Below are 25,223 nucleotides of genomic sequence, written 5' to 3' on the forward strand. Positions count from 1 at the left end.
GTTTGGTTTAAAGATAAATTCTAAGCAATTGCTAATATTTCATCTGAGTTGCGCTTGCTACTAGCATTAGCTGATTCATTATGATTAAGATGGGGGAATACAAATACTGTATTCTTATATAATGCAGCTTGAAATACTTTGTAATGTTAGATGGTTTTTCTCCAATGAAATCATTGTGCAACAATTTAGAGCTGCAACTTACTGCAAACTCGTATTCACATTGTCAATTAATCTGCCAATTATTTTCATGATTAATTGCTTGAAAAACACGAGAAAATTGTGATACCCCAGCCAACAGGCTCATATTTGAAATTAGTTTAATTTAGTTTTCTATTTAATAAGGTTCAAGGTTCATTTATTTATCTTTTATTTTATTTTTTCATTATTAACAAACAAAAAGGAAAATTAGACAGCACAGCAATAGTTTGTATCTTACACAAACAGCCAGTCTGGCAATTTCATAGATCCAGCAAATGAACTTTATTTATCATTTTACAATGCCAGGGTTGCAAAAGGAAAATGAGTTTGAGTCCCTTTAAGCTAGATCACAGAAACAAAAAAAACAAAACAAATCATTTTATAGAGTGGAGTGCGGAGGACGAATTGAGGAGTCTCACAGCCTGGGGAATGAAGCTCTTCAGTTGTCTGGTGGTACGTTAGCGGATACTTCTGTATCTTTTGCCAGATGGCAGCAGGGTGAACAGACTGTGCCTGGAGTGGGTGTTGTCTTTTAGCATCCTTTGGGGTCTGTGCGGACATCTCACTTCAACGATGTCACTGATGCTCTGTAGATGGGTAAATTATGTTCTGGGTGGTTTTAATCACCCGCTGTAGAGCCTTCCTGTCCTGAACCGTGCACTAACTATGCCAGTTTGTGATGTTTGCAGTCAGGAAGCTTCGAAGGAGAAAGAACAAGGCAAACCCTCACAAACTAGAAGCTGCAGCTAGGGAATGTATTTTCTGCTGGTGGACTAATTACTTCATCGAATAATTGTTTCAGCTCTACAGTGCTGACATTTTGTTGTATCATATTTTTCTGTTTTTTTTTCTTTTTTTGCAACAAATCCCATAAAAAGACCAGAACCAGAAATCTGTTAGTGTTGTCTATCAATACTGTCGACTTCCCTGTCTGTGGAACTAACCCAAAGCCCATTAATTCCTCCTGAAGATGTAAATCTTTTAATACTGGTCACAAATTCTAGAAAAAGTTACACAGGAGTCCTTTTTGGCAATATATTTGGTGCAATGGCATTAAAGTCAGCAGGAGGGTGTGTCAGTGTCAGTGTTTATCACGATGAAGGAACCTGTCATCCAGTGCAACATTGCGACTGATTTATGTTTTTAATAGTTTTTGGACAACAATGGAGCGCCATGGCACAGAGGAATAAGCTTCATCAGGCTTTGGCTCCACAGACAATACTTCAGTAGGACCAATTTATTGCTGGTTTTCATGAGATTTGTTAACAATAAGAAAAATATAGAACATCACCAGACCCATCTTGCCTTTCTGAGCACTCATTGTCTGGTATATCGTACACAAACACTGGCATATGCATTACAGACAATCTCAATGAAAGTGGAGCAGGTCCAAACTTTGCTTTCAGTATATCACAGCAGAATCAAAAAGCATGTTTCCGTACAAATCCTTGCTTCTTGTAAATCTGGAGCCAGCTCCAAATCAGAACACAACCCCACTGGCAGCCGTGCAACATTTTGTAGCCAAAAATATTATACCCTTTCGGAAGACAAATAAAATATCACTCATATAGTACACACCATACCACGAAACCTCAGGAAAACAGATGTTCATTTAAATTGCTGCCAGTGATTTACAATCAACGTTGGCAAGGTTTTTACAAATATAAGAAAACGGGATTTACAATATTGTAGAATGGGCTTATTTCACAAGTTCTCATGAGGAAGGGTCAACCCTATACTAAGCTCATTATGGCCAGCTATCAGAGCAACTCAACCTGAGGAGTTTGGCTTTGATGACCTTTCTCTCCTGCTCTGCTCCGCTGATGTGCTTTGATAAGCTGGGCTCTGATCTCCTACATGGTATCGCTGCTCATCACTGCACACTGCCCCGTCCTCCCAGAGCTGGATGGTGGTAAACTTTCTCACCACGCCCTCAAATTACATCACCCCGGCTTGATGTCATGTTTCACATCATGCCTTTGAACTTGTGCAGCCACAGGCCAAAAAATGAGACAAAGCACCCTGCGTACAGTGTTGTTTTGTTTGAACAAAGGGTGGTGAACACACTGTAAGAATATTCCTGTTAAATATCAGTCTTAAGTAAGGCAAATTGTTCATGAAATATCTTCCCACGATGCATGTTCTTCCAAGTGGAACCAAAGTGCTGCTTAACCTCACAGTTGTGACTCTCCAACACCAGCCTCTTCCTCTCCCTCTGTGGGTGCATGCAGGCCCGCCTCCGCACCAGCTGTGAGATGCAAAGCTCCCCCTTAATGTAAAAGCATTTCGCTGTCTTTGAGAATCCACTGTCTGTGCTAGTCACTGAAAGGAGAGATGTTGAGAGATATGGAGAAAAGAGGAGGTGATAGTGTGTGTGTGGGGGAGAAAAAAAATGGAGGCTTAGACGGAAAACAGAGAAAGACACTGAGAGCGGGGGAAGACAGGAAACATGACAGGGAGATCGAGTAAAGGGAGAGATGGCGAAGGGAAGGAGGGTGGGAGAGAAGCAAAGCCTAAAGCCGACAGCCGCCATAGCCGATGTGTGATTGATTGAGTGGCGTTCAGATGCCAGGGGTCATACATATGCAAACTGCTCATTTGTAGTTGCTGCCAGGGCTGCTGTTCGCCAGAGCCCTTGAATTGTGTCGCCTGGCCACCGGGACACATCACACAATCAGATTAAGCGGCCCCGGAGTCACATGCAGGACGACCAACAGCTGCCACGTGCACCACCAGCGCTGACTTTTACAGTATCTGTTTGTCATCCCTGTCTGCTACAACAGGCCCTTGTCTGTCTGTAAGAGATCTGGGTTTCAGGGGCTCAGATATGTGTCAGATGAGCTTTTGGTGTTTGTGCAGCACAGATTTTTTCCTCTTGACATTTTGCTGTTTTTTCTGTCAGTGCTTTGTTGCACACAAACCACATTTTCCATTTGAGTGGCTCAGGCTGTATATAGCAGCAGAGTATGCATGATCTTTAGCATCATGCATCAGACTATCCAGCCACCTTTCAGCAGTGTTGACTAATATTTAGGTTTCTGTTCATTGGTCTGTTCATGTTTTCAGTGTAGACCTTCAGATGGGCGAGCGTGTTATCATTCAGTTTGAACTCGCTGAGTGTCGAGGGGCAGGCCCCTGATACATCAGATGACTTTGCTGCCATTCAAGGCAGTCTGATATTTTCTTTAATTATTGATTCATAATGAGCCCAACAGGAACCAGGGGCTCATACATAAATTCTTTTTCCACCATTTTCTAGTTTGATTCCGCTGTCATGTCATATTCAGTCATATGGAACTAGTCATTTATATGATTGACAATCAAAAGGTATGTTTTTTTCTTTTTTCCACCGGAAACAAGGATGTGGTGTTGGGTAAATGGCCTTCAGTGTTCAGACCGCCATAAAGAGGCTTTCTTGTGCTTGCCTGCCCTCCTCTCTTTCTCTTTCTCCCTCTCTCTTTCTCTCTCTCTGTTTCTCTATCCTTCTCACTCTCCTGCTCTCAGATCAGACTGCACTCCAGCCATGATATTGGGCAGCGAGCTGTAAACAGGAGCTGTACACTGATCCAAGTGGCAATCACCTTATCCAAGCCCACGCCCCCCTCCTGCCTCCTTCCCTTCACCCTCTCTTCGTTCCTTTTCTTTTTTCCTTTCTTTTCCTTTTCCTTTTCTTTTCTTTTATTTTTTTGGAGTCTTTTCAGCATGCTAAAATCTTTACCCTGAAAAATCTTGTGGGAATGACTCCCTGTGCAGAGGATGGACCGCTGGGTATGTCCCTTGCTCATCGTGAGCCTAACACACAGGCCCTTTATGTGGCTGGTGTGGAGGGTGGCCCCTTCCCTCCTCGGCTTCTCATCCACACCCCCAGAGGCTCCCATTCAGCCCGGGCCTGGCTGGGGGGAAGTTGGAGCTCTTTTGTAGTGAAGGGATTCTTAGGGGAGGCTGTCAAGGCTGCGACTGTGTGGGCCTTTATTTCCCCAGAGAAGAGAAGGGGGGAGAAAAGATAGAGGGAGACAGGGAGGGGGGGAGTACCAAAGGAGTTTGGACACAGACGGCCTTGTTAACCGGCACCCCCAAAGAGAGAGAGGATGAGAAGGAGAAAGGAACAGGGAAAAGGCAAAGTAGACGCGAGAATGAATCCAGCAGAAAGCCAAAAAAACGTTCCCTCAGTTGCGTCACCGCTGTTATTCCCATCCTCCTTCTCCTCCTCTCTTTTCCTCTACTCCTCCCTATCCGTTCCCTCCATCTGTCCCTGTGTAAGCTCTCTCTTCAGCTCAATAACAAGCTTTTGCCCTCCCCCTCACCCTTCCTCACCCCCTTCTTGCCCTCCGCCATTACTTTACACACATTCCATTATCTGAGAGACCAGGCTAAGAGAGATGTCTGGGGTCGGAGCGATCATTATCATCACCTCTTTCCGCTACAACGTGAGTTATAGCCCACCGTATAGGAAACAGACATTTAAATCATAATCAATAGAGCAATATCAATGCTGAGAGGCATGGCTAAAGGAAATCACTGCTGCGGCTCAGGAGGGAAGCGGAGACGCTCACTGTGGACTGAGATAGCAGTGCCTGCTTATTGATAAAATACAATCAAGCCGAAGAAATGCATTATGTGGCATCACGCTCGGTGCTGGCTTTTTTGGAAAAATAAACTCACTCTCGCTGACATTCAGGTGATGACGGCCGGTGTGTGAAAATGGGAAAGCGCTGGATTTGACTGGAGATCTCCTGGTCTCTGAACATCAGTGTCTGCAGCTCATGTTCTGCTTCCGGCACAGTCGCTTGAAGCTGAAACACTGCAGAGAGTGGACGCTGTCATGCTGTATACATTAACTGACCCTCTGGTCATGTTAAGGTGACAAGGTCAGCTAAGTTCCTCGTAGAGGGAGCTGTTGTACATACACACTGTAGTGTTTTGTCCAGCAAGGACAATGCAAGGTGACAGGTGCGATGTGACCTCGCTGCCACCGGACCACAGCCGTCGCTGCCACTCCGGCTGAGATCAGCACTGAGTCTCTGACTCCGCTGCTGCCACAAGGAGAAAATACCAGTTCTTCATGGAGCTGAAGTGCACCACATCACTGTCAAGGAAGAACAGCTATGAGACACGATACAAAAACACATCATGTAATCAGGCAGGACAAATTACAGTTCTAACATGCAGAGAAAGAGCACAGAATCACTGTTATTAACTCATACAGTTCGTTTGTGGTGAATTCTCATGCAAATTTCATGTCTCACCCAGCTGACGTGTGTCGACAAGTTAAATCCAATTTTTGGAGATCATTGTTCCAAGACAATTTGGGATGTTATTTGTTGGCATGTGGTGCTTATATACGCCGTTTTCTCAACAGATCTTATTAAATACATTTTATGTTTGTCATTACGTGATTTAAGATGGTTCTGTTGAAGGGGGCTCTGTGGAACGGTCGTTAGTTTTTGTTAGCGGACTCTTTCTAAACATTAGCTACAAAAGTTATCTACTGTTGCTCTCTGTTAGCGTAGCGGAAAGAGGCACTGAGACGAGGCACTCGAGAACGTGCATAAAGTCACATCCTTTGGACTGTCACAGAAAATCAGAGTCGGTCACAAAGATATCTACAGTCTAGCAGCATTAAACAACTTCAACAAATCGTCCACAGGCATGTATAGGCAACTGAGAGAGACGGTCTCGTTTTTTACGGCCAATAAAAGTGATTAATACAAGCAAATTGCTATAATATACATAGTTCTATAGAGCTCCTTTAAACGAAGTTCAGTCATGTTATCTTCTCAACTTCAGGGCATTTTCACTTTTGTCTAAAGTCAACAAAACATTTTCCACTGAAGCGTTTTTGCTTGATACACAAAACAATGTCTTGTTTTTTAAGAGAAAAACGCATTAGGCTGTCCTTGTATGACTTCGGTGGTCAGCCTGAAGGTATAAGGCTCGGGCTTTGCTTCAGTTAACTGAGAGTGGATTGAATAAAACATCACACGTTTAATCTACAGTTTGTTACAGAACTTACAAGGCAAGATTAGTAACATGACAGAGAAAATTAAATTAGCACAAATGAATTTGTATGCACTTAACTTTCAAACTATCAGATCAGCTAGAACTATTTACAGTTTAATTATTATTTTACATCTGTTGAATTAACATGACTTGGGACACTAATTGTGTATACTGTTTGTTAGTTAATTGGTCAGATCATTTAAAAGAGGATTTGCATATTAATTTGAATCCAAGTAGCTATACAAAGATGGATATAATGTGATTAAGGTTTATGATTAAATGCTTATTGTAAAGTGGCTACTAGTGTGCATTAAAAATGTCAATTGAATGGGGGGTTGAGTGGCGCAGTCAAGCACATAACCAGCCTGACCAAACAGTTCAGAAGCACTGAGCTGCTGCCCAGAATCCCAAGGTCCTGAGTAGGAGTTAGCTGTGAACAGATAGTGCACTGCACATCACAGTTCATGTGCAGCCACAGCCCACGCAGTGCTGATGAGACGGTGATCATCTGCTAGATCTGGAAATCCATGGCCAATTCCTGCGTGAGTAAGGAGGTTTGGAAATGTGGGTAAATCAAACAATAGACACTGAAAGTCTGGAGGTGATGCATACTGTAGGTGAAGAAGTAGCCATAAAGCAGAAAATTCCTCCAGAGCAAAACAACAGTCTGCTATAAATGTTAAAATAGAAATAACAACGCATGAAAACAATTACTTTGCTATCTTAATTGTTTTCCAAAGAAAATACTTTCTGTCACCTTTCCAATTAAAACATAACCAGCAGCTATATTAGATGTATTTTTAAATGGTGCCTGCAGCGTGTCTTGTTGTCTAAGATATTGGATTCCACCTCTACATTTTAATGACCAGTTTCATTTATAGATGCAGAGGAATCAACACAGCTAAACAAGAAGTCACAAAAGACCAGAGCATCGAGCGGTGCTTTATTCTGCCAGCTGGGGATCCGGCTCTCATGATTTGCATTTTTGTCATTTAGTAATTCCTCATATTACAATGCCAAATGGATAATGTTTACTATATCTCTTCAATTAGGCTAACAGTCGCACAGAATCCCTTTCACATGCCAGCCTGCTGACATTTCGTAACCCAGCCGACATACACTTGGTGAAGTGTGAACCATTTCACAAAATGAGGGGTTATTCTGGGAGAGTCACGTCTCCTCTCTCTCTCTCTCCCCGGCACCCGGGAGAGGGTTGTAAAAGCTGTTGTCCTTTAGTTATGACGGAACATGAGGAGGAGCCACAAGAGAGAAAGAAAAGGAAAAGCTCTTGAATCGGAGTCCTCCTCGCTCCTCTCTCTGTCTGTGTCCGTCTCTGTTCCTCTGCCTGTCTCTTTCACTCTCTCTCTGCATGTACCCTGCTGCTCTGTCATCCTCAGGGATGTGTCTGAAGGAGACCATCTGTTGATCCATTTGTCTCCTGCTTTGCCTCCTGTGCTGCCGCCTCTTTCCTATCGATGATCAGGCCTGGCCTTTCCCCTGCCCACCCTCTTTGTTGCTGCCAACAGACACTCTGGGCGAGGAGGGTGCACTGTTGGGGGTGGGGTAGGAGGTTGTGCCCTCCAGTCTCTGATTCACACAAAGAGAGAAAATAGGGATTGGCAGACATGGATCCTTCTTGTACGCACATACCGTAAACGGCTAATGAGCCCGGAGCAGCTGCTTTCTAATCCGTGTTCATCTAAAGTGAGCATCGCTGCGCTGACCTGAGTCCAAAAACACACAGATTTGATCTTTTCGTTTTGTTTTTTTCATATAAAAACGATTCCCTTTCCCCCCTTAGGACTTAAACACACAGAGCTCATCATTATATGGAGGCATAGACCATGAAATAGATGTTAGAAACAATGCTGAAGGACCATCACTGCAGGCTTGCGAGCTTCCACCGCCAACACATTTATTGCTTGTGAAATGTGTGGCGGTGTTGCCACTAAAGAGAGGTGGGGGGGATCGTGCTTTCCACACATGTCTCCTAGCTGTCACCTCACATGCACACTCAGGGGTTTGATGGACACTGAGTCCACCGTGGGGACTTCAGGGATTGCTTGCCTTTGATCTTCTCCCACGCCTCTCGATTACCCATCATTCAGCAGGGCTTAGGCCCCGGAGAGCAGCTGGGAGAGGGTGGTGTGCTAACACGAGCTCCGATGTACCCGAGAGAGACCCACTGTCCAACTCAGACATCATACAGCAGATTACACAGACACGGAGGGAAATGTGCACGGAAAGTGCCTATTTGTGAATGTTTAGAGCGAGAATCGAAATATGTCAGAGGAAGGTGGTCACTCTGATAGGGGATGTAATGAGGTCCCCATCCATATGGAGGGTTTTAAAGCATCAAAATTATTGTCAATCTTATTATCATATCTTTCTCTCTCTCTCTCTCTCTCAGCCTGCTGAGTTTTCATAGATTCGTAAGGTTTTCATCAGCACTGCTCAATATATCTGATGATGGGTGTTCACCCGGGGAGACGTGCCATTGATTTCCCATAAGGTGCAGATGACATGTGGTCACACGCGCTCCTATTTTACCAACAGCCGTGTCATCCAATAAGTCATGATTTCACTGCTGCTGTCACCTGGCGTGATGGTTCCTCTGAACAAACCGGGGTGGGGTCAGCCATTGCAGATAACCTTTTATCCTGCAGGCGTAGATGGGAAATAAATAGCCGTGCACTTGTAAGCTGCAGTCCATTTTTATTTTGGTCAAGTGCGCCCTTAAGTATGTATGATAATGTGATTTATTTCTGAGTTCTAAATTTCTGTGTGTGTTGCAGGCTTCCTCAGTACGGGCGACCAGGCTGCTAAAGGGAACTACGGGCTCCTGGACCAGATCCAGGCTTTAAGGTGGATCAGCGAGAACATCGGCTTCTTCGGAGGAGACTCCAACCGCATCACTGTGTTCGGTTCTGGCATTGGAGCTTCCTGCGTCAGCCTGCTCACCCTCTCCCACCACTCTGAAGGTACAGCACAGCAGGGAGAGAGAGGGAGAGGGAGGGAGAGGGAGGGTGGGTGATACAGCTGTGGAGCTCATGCCTGCCGGTATGTAGGCTGCTTGATATTAGAAACCGGCGATGCAGCTAGCGAATTATTGAGTAATGTATTCTACTGTACTATACGGCATAACAAATTCTTTAAGGAGCAGGTGTTTGCATTTCAATGATTACGATGTTCATTCCCATCCGGAAATTGAAACTCCACGGTGGATTTCGAACCCCATGTGGGTCTTGACGTACTCTGCTGCTCCTGTTTTGTTAGCATCTCTCTCTATGTCAGAAATAAACATGTAGGTATAATGCGTCTTTGTAAGGAAGATAAAAAGGGACGTGGAGTACCAGGGGAGAGCTTTTCAGAGGCAGCCACAGTCATGTGAAATGACACACACACACACACACACACACACACACTGTAAGCAATGTTGTTTATCTGCTGGCTACCTTAGTGCTACTTCATGATGATTTACTGCCCATGTTGGCCATGTCTTTAATACTAAATGCAGCATTCGCACTTAACCTGGACATGCGATAAACATCCCCCATGCACATGCTTCCCTAATGCATCATTGAATTAAGATGGAGCCTCACTGCTTCTTGGTAGGTTCTTGCAGGAGGAGAATTGCAACCTGCAGAGTCTGCATCATCCAAGTCTTAACCTGGAGTTATCACACTCAGTCACGTATTTTGTCCATCCTTTTAAAAGCTGGCTGTTTGTTTTAGCGTTTAATTGATAGCGGTGTTGTGTACATGACAGGCTATCAGGATATTGAGGTATTAACGATGTTTATGTGTTTCTGCATTGTGGCTGTGCTATTCTAATCGAGGAATCTTTACATTCAGGCACGCTCACGCCGCCTGCTTGTGAACATATTAACAAGCCACAAACATGTCGTGTTTGACACACATGGTCGGAAATGTAACACGGGGGCTTTTAGTGTACATTAGATGGAAGCGAATTACATTAAAGAAATCACTCTTGCATTAAATAGAGGATTGGTCCTAGGCAAGACTGTGGTCAGGAAGCTAACCCACCACTGACACTGACACACACACATGCACACACATTCCTGCTTCTCATCACTAGGCAGAGTAAACTCTCCAACATGCAGGAACGTGAAAGAGGTCATTTGAGCTTCTTTTTCTTTGGTCCCCATCGCAGTGGCAGGGATTTGTGATGTGTTTTGCGTTCTCCAATTTGCATTAAAGTGTTACTAATTGCCTTGATTTCCTCCGATGAATGATGACTGCTTTTGGATTGAATTTTTACCGTAAATGCCTTTTTTATTCATACTCCATAATGCCACGCTCCATGTAGCATGTTATTATACTGCCAGTGAAACCATCTCCTCTGCCTCCTAGTAAATTGGATATTACCGGGTCTGTTTTTTCCCCTGAATGGAAATGTATGCCCCACTGATGGGATGAAAAAAAAAAAAGGAGCTAGTAAAATTTAGGGATCCTAGGAAATTGAAACAGGAAGCCTTCTATCACGCAGGGACTCTTGCTGCGAATGTTACCAATGGCAATCAGATTTCACACAGTCTCTCTCGGAGCACAGATTGTTGTAATTATATAAAGTTTAGGACTGGAGTGGGCTGCAGGATGTGACAGGAAATCCAAGTGAAGAAATGTCTCTTTGCACCTGCTTTCACAACATCCGCTGCGCCCCCTCCTCCTCCTCTCTTAACCGTTGAAGTGAAAACTGGTAGGATGTCCTTGTTGCCAGGACAACGCAATAAACAAGACAGGAATCAAAGGATCTGGATCAAAATAGTGGCAAAAATTGAAGTAAAAATCTATAATCAAATGAATTATACACTGATGCCAGAGCACACCTGGCTTCAGGTGGCCTTCAGTGATGGATTTGTGTGATTATTTCCTGTCCAGATGAGCAGACTGTTGCGTCTCAGGAAGAGCGCCTTTTATTTAGTTAACTACTTCGCTCTCTGAATCAAGTCACCAAACAAGGTTGGAAACAAGCAATGGGTGATCTGACGTTTTTAGATCCTGATTGGTCTTGAAAGTGTCCACAATATAATTTTATGGTGAATTGTAGAGATTGCAGATTCAATGTAGAACTGCAAAGATGAATAAATTAGTTGTCAACTGTTAAATTAATCTCCAGCTGTTTTGATAATCGATTAATTGGTTTGAGTAATTTTTTAAGAAGAAAAGCCCAAAACCTTCGGACTCTCAAATGTGAATATTTTCTGGTTCCTGTACTCCTCCATGACAGTAAGCTATATATTTTATACACAGATTAATTTACAATAAAAATAATCACCCTAATTTAATGTCCTCTTACTTCTGTTTCCAAACTTCACACAACTATTGAATTCTCTTTATTGAATTTCTAAACATGCACAACCTCAGGCTGGGCACACAATACAGGAGTATTCTCTATTTGTTTTTCTCCCTGAAAAGTACTCTGAACACTTAGTTGTAGCATCAGTCTCCATTTTATTTACATCTGCTTCCCTGTGAGATCACGTGAAAGAGAACACGTAAGGTGATGCATCGTTCCCTATGGCACGATAATCTTAATAACATCTTTTAGTGTGAGATGCACCATTAATTTAAAATCTTGTAGTGTTTGCATGTTAAAAAAATCTCTAAATTAGATCAGAGAATCAGTGAAGACTCTCTAATGTTTGTGATGCTGAGGATTTTAACACTCCTGTCATGTGAGCCAGGCCATAAGTGATGTATTTTAAACAATGCTACATGAGTTTTGACTAGAACTAACTTTATTGTAATATTGTATGGGCTAGTTTAAGTCTGGCTAAAGTCAACAAGACATTTCAAGGTTGAGAGAAAAGAATGCAATTTAGATTGGGGATCATGTTTGCTATTAAATAGATTGTGATATTGTGTTTCGCCAGATTGCCCACCTCTACTCACAGCCAAAAATTGCTGCTCTATCTGCAGAAAAGTAGGTAGCCGTGTCACATTGAATGTGGTCCACCGTGGGGATATGATAACATCACATAGGATTCACATGTCTGCGTGCACACACAAACATTCTCCTTCACCTGCGGCTCAGATGCAGGATAACGAGGCACAGGTAAAAAAAAAAGAAAAAGTAAATCTGCGATGACACACTGGTTCTGGCGCTCCCTGGTGTGTCTGTGTATTTAATGACAGTATTCCCACTCTTACTGTACACAGTCTGTCATCACTGCCTACAGTGCATAGACTTTCCATCTAACAGAGGCACCTTTCATGCCTGTTGGTGGCAGAGTGACAACTTACTTCAGATGCTCCATGCTCCTCCTGAAGCCTATTTAATAAGCTGGATCCTCCTATATCATCCCAGCCCTCCGGCCTCTCTCTTTGATTGCCTGCTCCCCTGGCCTGGCCTTGGTGTCGTCTCCATGTGGGCGTGCTGAGGGCTCCAGTCACCACAGGGTACATCCATCACAAACACCCCCCCCCCACCCTCCCTGCGCCTTCTGGCCTGAGTGGAGGCTGGCCTGGACGTCCTCTCGTGAGGGCTGGATTTTTTAGACCCCGGTCCCTGCCCTGCCTCCTCCATCTAATCTCCTCCTCACTGCACCCATCTGTCTCCCTGCCTTCACAGACAGTAAAAGCATGCGAGGGACACACTCTTTCTCTCCATGTGCCAGTGTGTGCGTCTCTCTCTCCCTTTCTCCCTCTCTGGGTTTCTGCTCCCTAGTCTGCAGCGTGTGTGGTGCGTTGCTATTAATAAGATGGCTGCTGCCTTGTCTGCTATGTGGCGAGCAATCTAGCTGCACATCTGAGACTTTGGAAGCAGAATGGTCATTAAAAGCGTGCTCTCTCTCGGCAGGAGAGTGTTTTTGACCGGCTTATTAAATGTAGCTCAACAGTTGTGTTCCCACAGAGGGAAATCTCTGTCCCCATCTTCTTTTTCTCCAGCTTCAAACAGAAAACAGCTCAAGAAGTTCAGAAGCAAGGACATTAGCCAGTCCCTTGTATTATCTATCTGGCATCACACAGGCACTAATTGAACATGCAGATTTGGTTTTTCCCCTATCTCCTAATAATCATTATGATATAAAAAGTCAGCTGGCTTCTCTGCACATGAGCAGAATACCAAGTAGCCAGTGACTCAGACATGTGTATTTGTACATATTATCTCCCTGTGCAAGAGAGTCAATATATCTGTTTCTTCGTAAACCAGTGCACATGTGTCTACATCAGCTGTCCTCATAGCATGTGGACGCAGGCGCGTCTATGCACCGAGCGCACATGAAGAAAGGGCTGGTTGTAGAGCCGCTGAAGGTCGTTTGGTTTCATTTTTTTTCCTCTCTTCCTGTAAGCAATCAGGATAAAAGCTCCGCTTCTGAGGAAGTGCTCCCCTTTTAATGGAACGTCTTGGACATTAAAGACAGCTAGTGTGGAGGATCCTTCATGCCAATGTCAGCTTTCATTTTTATTAAGACTTCTGGGTTATTGAGGACCATAAATGTGCATGTTAAATGCTTGGGTTTTATTACAGCAGTGCAATGACTACCAAGGCTTTTTAATGCAAGACATCGCCAAGCAAACACTGAAACCCCTTGGACCATGTGTATTAAGAGGGCACTGTGAAAGGTGCTCGGCTTTTTCAACGAAGGGTAACAAGTTTTTGGATCCATTTAGTGCAAAGGATAGCATCGAAGGTGATTAAGTGAAGGAGTGCATCATGGGATGTGTAGAAATCGAGGATCAGATAGATTGGAAAAATCAAATGGCGTGGCAGGACATTTTTCTCCAATCAAATCTGAAATATTAACTTTATTAATGGCTGCTCTTCATAGCGAACTACTCGCTGTGGATTTTCTCACTGGAATTTATGATTCATGCAGTCGTGGAGAGGATGTGACTCGGAAGTCATAGGAGTTGATGTATCACTGTACAATTTCCTTCAGTTGATTGGGTGGGAAACTAGAGCCTCTGTTCGAGCAACTGGACTGTGATGTAATGATTACAGTGAGACACAAGCTGCCATGTCCTTTACGGTCAAGTATGTTCAGTCAGTGAATCATGTGAAGGCAAAATGGCTGTCAAAGAAAAGCTTCAATAACCTAAACTAAAATGACACCCTAATGAATGTGACAACATCCTCATAATACTGTGTTACTCTTATTACTATGTTATACGTCGATGATAAAAATATAATATGATGGATTCATGTATAGAATACAAACTGAATATTTAGCTTGATTTGATGAATTATGTGATATCCGTCACATAATTCATCCTTATGTAGTGTTTGTCAACAAAACAAATGTGTCATATAGAAATGATACTGATACAGGTTCAGCTCAGTTGGTAGAGTTTGTCCTCACTGTAGTGGCCCAGGGTTAGAATCCAACCTGTGGCCCTTTGCTGCATGTCATAAATAAAGACAATAAAAGGCTGGAAAAACAAAGAAGTGATACAGAGGCAAATAACAAATAAGGAAAAATAAAATTTAATTACGATTTCTAACATAGTAAATCATGGGTTTATGCTGAATATTGCATAATATAGACGTGGGCAGGACCCCAAATAAAATCATATTGATAAGTTTGCAAAATAAAAGCTTAATTAATCTAAAATGTGCTCCACTAAACAAATCGACTGGCTATAATAATGTGTGTTAAAGTGTCAGACACAGCAAGTCTGATGGAGCGGATTCAGGAGGGGAAGACTGAGTCCCCAGTTTCATATATAGTATTGATGCAGTAGATTTAACATGTAGCAGTACAGTAATAGTAATAGTACACTACAGTAATAGTACAGTATTTTGGGAACTACGGCTGGCTGCATCAGTTTTAAATCACTTTTAAAGACTTATTTTTATTGTAAAGTCTTCCTGTAAGGATGTTTGCACTGTCACTGTACTTTATTCTTGACATTGCACTTAAGTCTTACACGAATCTTTTTGAGTGTACCTATTGCTTTTTTAGCTTTTTTTCTCTGGTGTTTTTATGGTTTTAATCATCCGTTGTTGTTGTTGTTGTTGTTGTTGTTGTTAGCTTTATTTCTCTTTTATTACTTTGTATTTTATTATTGTGTTTGTGTGTTGTGGAGCACTTTGTAATGCTGGTTAAGTGCTTTACAAATAAATGTATTATTATTATTATTATTATTGTTGTTGTTGTTGATGTTGGTGTTGTTATTTTACCATATATGACTTATGTATTCATTGTTAGTTTTAAGGCATATTAGTGTGAGCACTATGTTTAATTTTTAAGGCACTATGTGAAGTGTTTACAGTGTGTGTAGAGCTGTCTGGTGTAGTCAATTAATTGATTAGTCAATTGATAGAAATTTAACTAGCAACTAATTTGATAATCAATAAATCATTTCACTTATTTTTAAAGCAAAAATTGCAAAAACTGGCTCCAGATAAACAAATTTGCTGGTTTGCTTCTATGACAGTAAATCTAATACGTTTGTATGTTTGCAACTGTTGGTTGGACAAAACAAGTCATTTGAATATGTCAACTTGGACTTTGGTCAGTATTTTTTTAATCTTTGATATATATATAATAATTGTCGGTTTAAGTGCTGAACACATGTCATACGTTCTTTCTAGACTACATCTGACATAGAGTGGGGAATTATTCTCCATCATTATAATAATTGTATTTGAACCCCTTAATATTTCACAGCTTTGTGAGTGACTCCACATGGCAGGTTAGAGAACAAGGTCCTGTCTTGGCCGTCTGGTGATTTCACTGCACAAATCAGTGCAAATGACTACTGTGCTGTTTCTGGCATGTATTTAACGCGCGGACCTATAGAGGAGGAGTGACAACAATGTTTATTGGACCTAGAATCAATCTGCCTCTGTCAATCTCGCTGATACAGTGCTCCTTGTTGTGGGATTCAAAGGCTGTGTTGCCATGAGCACCTTACCTCTGCTCTGACAATCATTTACCACGTACATGCAGGCTTGTAGTCGTCCTCAGAGGGAACAACACAAACACTATTGTAGTGCGGCTACTGGGAATTATGAGGATCTGCTGAGCCTGGACAACTTGTGTACTCATTCATTTGCTGCATTTTAAGATATCGACATGTTATCTAAGGCTAATGTAAACGCTGCTCCAAATTAACTCATCTTACAGAGTGAAGATGGAGGCCAACAGGCCATATAGATGAAGAGTGTGTGAGTGTTACACTACATCACTGCTTTAACTGTGCTGTTACATCTGGCTATGACCTTTGAAAATAACGTGTGGGTTTCCTCTCTGAAATGAGACCCATGGGAGGTTCTCTTGTGGAATGGCCTTCAGGCCTGCACACCCCCACTCCATAATGTCCCTGTGCTGAGCTCTCACTGTGCAGATCTGGAGGTGTGATCCGTCCACGCTCAGTGTCAGCTGCATTTCTGTGGGCTCAGGCATCCTGTAGGAGCCATCCATCGCTTCAGCATCAAATAAAGGCACCTTGCAAGAGGTGGAATATGAATTGGAGTCACTGCGAAAGATAGCTGCATAACCACATCCCTGGGATGTTATTCATACACGATGCAGCTGCCATTGTTGTGCAAATGCCTCGTGCTTGAGAAAAACCAGGGACAATTGTCGAAGTTGAATAGACCCCATTTCTGAGGTGTCAAAGGCATTCAGCAAGTCGACACTGTAAAGTTACCTGGGTGTTTGGGGCAACAGAATGCCTGCATCTCCAGGTTTGATTTGGCTGTTTGCTGAAGGGTGTCTGTGCATCTCAGGGTGTGAAAAAGGCCTATGCGAGATGAGAGAATGGGGACGCGCCTTGTCAGGTGCCGTATTCTTCCACCTCGATTGACAAGAGCGATAATTAAACCAGGGGGATGCCATCTCTGCGGAGCGAGAATGCTTGTATTTATTTACGCTGACTACTCTGCTTTGTTGTCTGCCATATATTGTGGCCGTCATTGTGTGGAAAAGGCAAACTGCTTTTAACAAGTGGCCTATGCAACATTTTTCAGGCGCTCTTTGAACGACAATGTATTTGACTTTGTATAGCAGAGCAAAATTGCTTTATTTCCGCAAAACAAAGATGGAGGATTATTCTGCAACTAAGAGGTATTACTTTGTTTGGAACTCACAAGAAATTGGAAATGGCCTAATTCAGGCAGCAAATAGGTTTTTTTCTCTTCACTACTCACCGTTGCAAAGAGAAAATGAAGCCAAAGTTGTGTCGAGCAGAAGAAAAAAGGAGGCTCTGCGGTATAATGCGAGGCGGGAGGGGGGCTATCAGGGTTAAGATGACTCCACTGAGGTCCCATAGCTGGTTTGAGGTAACACTCTAGAAAATAATATCCAGTTGGGCTGTCCATCAGAGGCAGGCAGCTTTACCTATCCCTAGCCAGAAGAGAGCAGAGGAATGAAGAATTGACAAATGGCCTGAAAACGGTGGAGGCAGTTCATTCAGGTAGTCCAGCCATCAGTCTGTCTCTGCTTGCAGCAGGTAGTTGAGCCTATAAAGCATGGAGTTATAGGTGTTAAAGAGCCGAGCAGCAGGTCAGAGAAAGAAGCAGGGGATAATTGAGTACTTTAGTAAATCCATGCCTCCATCAACCAAGGTAATAGCTCAGAGCATTGCATATACCTGCAGGCCCAGATCCACAACTGTATGAATAGGCTTCGGCAGCTTGAGCGACATGTGGCACACACGGGCTGTCTCAGCAATATTCTCCAAGAAAATACAATGAGACCCATCTGTTGATGCATGGCTGAGATTGCTTTTGGAATCTAATCGCAGCTGATGAACGAGGCGACTACAGAATATGTCATCTGTTGATGACCCGCAATCCCCGGTGAAGATGCTGGCAAGTCATTAGTTCAGGTAGATCCCCTCTATGAATCATTCTTGATAAATCTTTGTCAAGGGCGCATTCATACACCTCCTAATGGACAGTGACAGTGGAGGGGGGATCGGTGGCTGCAGCTCCCGGCTGTGCCCCGCCGTTCTTTGATCCTGTTAGGCTTCAGATCAATTAAACCAATAGCTGCATCATATTGCTCCCAGACTGTCTCGTCTGTTTCCTCTCCTGATTGGTCTAATGACTTGATGGAGGTATCTGTCTGTCTGCCTATCCATTTCCCTGCTACATTCCCGGCCTCGACTTTGCCGCCTTAATCTCTGAGGCATTTTCTTCAGCCCCCTTTTCCCTGTTCCTCATAGCAGTTTCTTTCTTTTTCCAGTACCCACCCTCCCCCATGTCTCTCTTTCGTCTTCTCACCATGTCTCCCTCTCGCTCTCCCTCAGTCTTTCTCTCTCTGGCACCAGTGTAAAGCATCCATTATAGAGTGATGCATGGGTGTCTGTGTGAGTGGGAGAGTAGGGACTTGGCACTCCTCCTGCCCCACCTGCAGAGGAAGCACTGACAGCTGAGCACTGGGGGCTCATCTCTCCCCCCTCCTCCTCCGCCCATCTCCACATCTCTGCTGACCTCCCTCCTCCTCTCACACCTTCTCCATCTCTCGCTTTCTCCCCTCCATTCCCTGTTGTTCCACACATATTGGCCCAGTTTCTCTCCCACCACTCACTCGTTCCCTGTTTGCTATTTTCACATTTCATTATGTCCATCCATCTTTGCTTCTGCACTGTCTGTTCTCTCTTTTTGTCTTCTTCGCTGCATTTTTTTTCACTCCTGATTGTGTAAGTGTTCATTCATTAGGCATTCCACACGAGGCAACGCGGCCGGCTAGACGTGCTGTTAAATAGACTGTTGTTTCCGTGTTTGTCGGCCAGATGAACAACCACGGTGTAATTAGCTGAACTTTGCCCTTTGGTGATGACCACGAGCACTCTGTGTTTGCTTGTTGTTGCTGACAGCTCACCTCTGCAGCTAGCTAGGTCACTCCTTCGGTGTCCATACATCTGTTTATCTCTGCTGAGAGAAGAGTACTCAATGCCTCTGCATGAATAACAGAAGGGTACTGTGGAGCTGCTACGAAGCAGCGGCATGCTACACAGCACCGTCGCATTCCTCATCAATTTAACCGCTTTGCATAACATGTGATTTATATACATTTTTGCAGCAGGAAGGGAACATTACCAGGTGTGTCAGCCTGTTTTTGAAACTTCTAAATTATTTTGAAATAGGAAATGTATGACTTGTGCCCACTTAATTTTGGTATAGACGCTTCATCTGCACAGAGAGGAAAAAAACTTGTTTACTGCATGATTATAGGCATCCAGGAATATATCATTCTGTTTACACAGAGCCCGCTTGCTACAGTCTGTGCTCGCAGACAGAATGATTTGGAAGGAAAATTGTTTTTTCAATGTGTGATAAGAAGTGTCGCATAGGAAAAACATCACTCCAATTACTTTGCTGTGGGACTAAACTGCTGCAAGTCTATAACAGTGTGATATAGGAAGAGGAATTTCATGTATACCATCTGGATCCCTATCACTGACATAATGTGCTGTAAGTGTTTAGCTGTCCTGTGTGTGTGTGTGTGTGAGTGTGTAAGAACAGGGGCACGTGCAGTCACAAGCTGTATCCTGCCTACCAAGACGTTCAATTCTGGGCAGTGCAAATGCATTAGCCTTAGCTGTGAAATTTGCATAGTCTGAGCACAATGAAATCCCCAATGAGAGGAACTTCAGCAAACATGCTGACAAGCAGAAACCTCTACTATAAAGGGCCAACAATGTGCAACCTGACAAAAAGACTAAATCTTTTGCTCTGGGGCCCGCAAGGCTGTAATAGATTTTTAGCTTAGAGAGGTAGCATAAGCTATAGATCCTTTTCAGTGATAAAAGAAAGGGACTCACAAAATCGAACGTAACTGTCAGAGAACAATTTTACCAGTGCGCCTTTTCACAACTTTGAGATAAATTCCTCTCATGGATAGGAATTTCTAAGTCAAGTTACAGTGTTCATACATGCTTAATATCTGGAGAGAGAGGCTACCTGTAGCTGCAGGCTAAAGAATAAAAATGACAAAAATGCAATTTGGAACTTGGAGTGTGAATTAGATTAGCATCTGCATGCTACAAATTAAATATAATCTCAGATGCTGTAGCTTGTACGACACATTGAATCATGTGACATTGAATCATTCACACCTTTTGTAAACTGGCTCAATCAAAGCAAGAGTAAGAAGCTGTCTGACATGTGGAGTCAAATTGAAACAAAAATGAACCTGTGCATCTCTTCCCTGTGCACACTTTTCTTTTTCAACCCCAATGAAATAAACAAAGAAAGAAAAAAATCATTATCCACCAGAGTATTATTTCTTGCAGACTGATTATTTCTTGCAGCATGTAAAAATAGCATTTAAGCCTTCATGTTGAGAGATAACACACCAACACTTCAGTTTTCGGGTACATTATTTCCTCAGAGGTTTCCTGGAAAGAATTATGTCATTTTGTGTTAATTATCGGAGAAATATAGACTTATTTTAGGCAGTTGTTTCAGTTCAAATTTAGTTGGTTGTGTTTATAAGCAGCTGTTGATTTCCAGAGTAATTCCCTTTATTTTAGGACACTTTCCACTTTCCAACAAACAAAAGCATACCGTACAACTCCAAATACATCTTTAAGATTATATAATCACTTAGGAAGTCTTCATATGGGTGTCAGGTTTTAATATTTAATACCTTTGGTCAGGCCTCAAGGTGTTTTGGTCCCAGTAGAAAACTGAACGATAGGCCGCACATATGCAGCAATCAAGCAACAAGAGGAATTGTTTTGCCTACAAAACTGGTTTTGCCTCCTGAAGGCTTTTATTGTGAAGTAGCTGCAGGAAGTGCTGAAGACGTCTTTGCTGACAAAGCATGGCAATGAAGCGGATCAGAAACCAGCGAGGCTCTCTATCTGTTAGATGAAAAGTAAGAGCATGAATGTAGGAGTAAAACAAAACTCCCAATGCGACTCTTACAGTACGATATCCATGAGCTAACACTCGCAGATTAAAGCAAACACTAAAAGCAAAGTTTTACCTCAAAGCTGTTCGTGATGAGCAGTTTAGTATTCAACACACTGGCAGACGTGGTTGTGTGAAGAATGAGCAGAAAAGAAATTGCAGAGTACTAGGAACTCTGCCTGTTTTCACACCTAAGCTTTCACACCTGGCTAATTGCTGCAAAATGTAAGTGTAGACTGTCAGATTCTCCCGCTCGAGCTTTGATGCAGGTTCAGAACAGACCTTTATTATGACAGCTAGTGTGATTACTCCAAAAAATTTAAAAGAATACATGCAAGATAAATCTTCAACCGTGTGACCTGGACAGACAGTCAAGCCTCTGACTGACTCAATATTTAACTAAAACAAACACTACCAGCCAAACATAATGCTGTATCAAGTTCTTATAAAGTGAAAATATGCATCGCGCCTGAAACATTTCTCCTTGTTTAAGTGAAGGCTGTTTGGAGAGCACCCATCCTCCGCAGTATTTCACATGTTGACAAACCCATATGGCATGCCACTAATCTTGATCGATGCACACCACTGTGAACACTACTCACGCTGTAGAGGATAATGAAATGTAGCAATGCAACATTTCACCAAAATCATCACAGCGATCTGTTTATCATCCATTATAAAAGGCATCATGGCCTCTGCCGTTTTCCACTCGGAGAAAACAATGCAAAGGAGTGTTTACTTCCCAAACACAGAGCGGCACAGAATGCTCAAAAAAATGTCTGCACTCGCCCAATGTGCTATTCTTAGGGTTCCCCTCAGAGCCACTATCTAATTGGAGCCTTGGTTGTCGTATCGGTGAAGCTATCCTCTGCACAGGCTTCTTTATGAGGCCTGTGAGTGACTGATATCCCCTGCCTGGATGTCTGTGGCTGTTCTCAGGCATGTCCCGGGACTCCTGCTCATCGGTGAGGGCTTCATTAGCCGGAGATGGGAGGTGGCAGCAGAGAGAGAACAGCTGTTTAGCTAACCACTTGCATTGTTAGCCAGCCTTCTCCGTATGCCTAACTGCCTAAATCCGTCCCCTAGCTGCTAATAGAATGCTCATTAGGAGAGAGGAGGGAGACTCGATGGGAAACAGCGCCACTGCACTTCAACCGTACCAGCCTCCGCTACTCCTCCTCTCCCTCTGGTCTCTATTAAAGAGCTGTATGGAATAATACCTTCCCTCTGTGGAACAACTACCTATCCAGCCCATCTTGACCTCTCACCCTGACCTCCTGGGAAAGACTAGGAGTGTATGGGTATCTGAGTTCTCCTCTGAGACGACCACCAGCCTCTGTGATACCAAAACATGCTCAGCACTTGCAGAGACACTGGAAGAAACAAGATCTGAAAATCCCAGAGGACAGGCAGATGATGTCTTTTGCTTTGAGCCCTGAAAAGAGTAGGGGTTAGTTTGGTGTGTAGATTTTTTTTTAATATTGTTTTTATTTAATTTTTTTTTTTTTGCAAATTTCCCCCAAGTGGCATGATGTTAAATAATTCAAACCCTGTAGATTGTGCTGCCATAATTTGTCAGGAACCCGAAAGCACACGTCTTGTTCTCTGTGTCAAAACTGATGAAGCTGGCGAGGAGGAGGGAAAGCTGCGACATCAGAGATGGCACTGTGAATATCTGATGGTGTTCATGGGAACAGCTACAGATCAGAGCCAAAAACACATCCCTGGCTGAAAAAGGGTGGCCAATGTTTGATTAGAATTCAAACAGGGAAACATGTTACCATGGAAGTACTTCATTGAATCAACACAGGCCAGTTGCCGACGTTCCCCTAGCAGAAATGTAGGAAAAGTGCACAGTGACAAGACGACATGGGGGGGAGACAGTGTGTGGTAGAACTGATATGCTCCAAGCTATTTACAGTAAATGACAGATACTAAAGATGCCGCTGTCATGTGGAAACTACTCAGAATGGTGTACACAGAATACATAATATTCTCACCTGTGAATAATAATACCATATTGCCTAATATAAGAAGACCATGATAATAAGACAGTGCTTCCTTTTGCCAAACCTGTTTGTTGATAAATAAGAAAGGTAAAAAGCACTCGATAGGCAGATTTGTACCTCAAATCCTTTAAATGGCTGTTGGGGAACATAATGATTTATACTGTGAGACAAACTGTCATGCTGTTATTTGACTGTGGGCAATGTTGCAAATCAATAAGCAGGAATGTTTCTGTCAAACTGAATTTTGATGTAATTTTTGCATTAACATGATGAAGTGCCTTCATTTATCAGTTATTTAATTTGCTAGATTTGCCAAAAACAGACATTTCTGTCAGGCTTTGTTTTTATGAAATGGTTTGTCAGTTTTGACAACGTACTGTGTCACAAAAAATATCAATATGACAGTTTAAATTAGACAAACCGTGATAGTGGATTTTTTTTCCATATTGCTGACTTCTATTTTAAACACATTTTTGAAATTTACACCACATCAATGAAAATACATAATTTTGTTAAACCTACTTGTTTGACAAAACTATCCTAACTCATGATCAGCTTACTAGCTTTTCCCGGAGCTTTCACATGCAGATGGAAGCTGTGTCTCAATTCGGGGGCTGCATCCATCGATCTAGGAAGGTGTAGCCTTCACCGGACTGAGCGGTGTTCAATGATACGATCTGGTCTATATTTGAATGACTTGAAACCTCATACATACATTTAAAAGTGTATTCAGCTGCTGTTTCGCTCCGTGTGTCCATCATAGTTGAAAAAAATTGTAGAAAATGTGAAGATTTTTTTAAACAGACATCTCGGGGCACATGTTGGATGTTGTGACCTTGCTGGGAAGCACGAACTGAACGAGACCCACCCTGAGTGTGGCTCCTGCCTCACAACAATTACTAATCACGTTAGCCGTTTTCACCTGAAGCCAACATCTGCAGCCACAAATGATAACTTTGCCATCCAACTCTGAGAGAGGTGTGTGTGCGGCAGAGTCAATAAATGCCTTATCTTAAAGCTGCTATGTAAAAGCAATATTATTGTAGATTACAACAAACGTGTAAGGCACTGCAGATGGATAAATGTTTTGTTTTTGTAACGTTTTTGGTTTGAAAAGATGCAGCTTTTATTTTGTAGACTGCTGTAGTCTGATTATTGGAAGGACTTTCTGAATAAAAGGGGAATTTAAATGATGAAAAAGTAGCCATGTGCAGTTATATAGATCATTGAGGAGGCCATACACTGAGATGTATCAATAATCGTTTTGCATACAAATCGTTGACAGCTGAATCGTAATTGTGTTGAACCGTGAGGCCACAAGATTCACACCTCTAGTTCGAACCTTCCCAGCACGGGAAACGAAGGCTGCATTTGAAGGTGCTTTTCGAAATGGCACGGCCTTGTTGCGATGCTGTGATACATTCAGTCTTCAAATACAGCCTTCGACGGATGTTTCCCCTGAATTGAGACACAGCTGGAGATGACTTGGTTGTCATGGAGATGGATCCGTTGACATGCGATTTTCTATGTAGAACTTATCAGATGAAGACCTTGTACTTTGGTTGAAAAGGCTGATAGGTGGACCTTGATTTATTTTTTTGTCATATAGCTGTTAACAAGGTCAGGAATAAACTTTCATCATAGAGAAACAGTTTCTTACATGCTTATACATAACCATCAACACTGATGGCAGCCAAGTGATCCAGGCGTTTTACTTTCTGACTGCATCTGTTCTTTTCTGCACCAATGAGAGGGAGGGAGATATGAAGGTAGATTTGTGTCTTTATTATTCAATCAAAAAAAAGGTTGCTTCAATCAAAAAATATATTTTCAATCAAAAAAACCCATTTCAATCAAAGAAAAAAAGTGTTTGAATGCAAAAATATAGTTGAAACTCAAAAAAATGCATTTGAACACTGTTTTTCTTTGCTTGAAAATGTTTTCTTTGATAGAAGTAAAGGTTTTTTTGTTTGAAGCAACTTTTTTGATTGAAGTATTGTTGTTTTGTGTTTGGGCCATATTACTTGCTACTGTGATGATACATGACAGTTAAATATTGAATCTGTGTCTATAATAACCAGATCCTGACATGTAAATGTGATGTCTGTCTACCATACTGTCAACTTAAATATGGACAACTGACTGCATAATATATTAATCAGAATCAGAAATACTTCATTA

The 25,223-nt window shown here is 42.6% G+C and overlaps 1 protein-coding gene across 8 annotated transcripts in view; it reads left to right on the forward strand.

Annotated features, from left to right (window-relative positions):
• The window catches only part of nlgn3a (neuroligin 3a), a 100,057-nt gene that overhangs the window by 45,631 nt on the left and 29,203 nt on the right, over positions 1-25,223 (forward strand). For 5 of the 8 annotated variants that reach the window (XM_073487018.1, XM_073487022.1, XM_073487021.1 and 2 more), the window contains one exon: positions 8,994-9,179. In XM_073487018.1, coding sequence (XP_073343119.1) covers positions 8,994-9,179 — 186 coding nt within the window. Of the gene's footprint in view, positions 1-8,993; positions 9,180-12,148; positions 12,157-25,223 lie in introns of all 8 variants that reach the window. The other 3 variants (XM_073487025.1, XM_073487024.1, XM_073487026.1) reach the window with 1 other exon arrangement.

This window comes from Pagrus major, chromosome 18, assembly GCF_040436345.1.
Source record: "Pagrus major chromosome 18, Pma_NU_1.0".
NCBI classification, from domain to species: domain Eukaryota; kingdom Metazoa; phylum Chordata; class Actinopteri; order Spariformes; family Sparidae; genus Pagrus; species Pagrus major.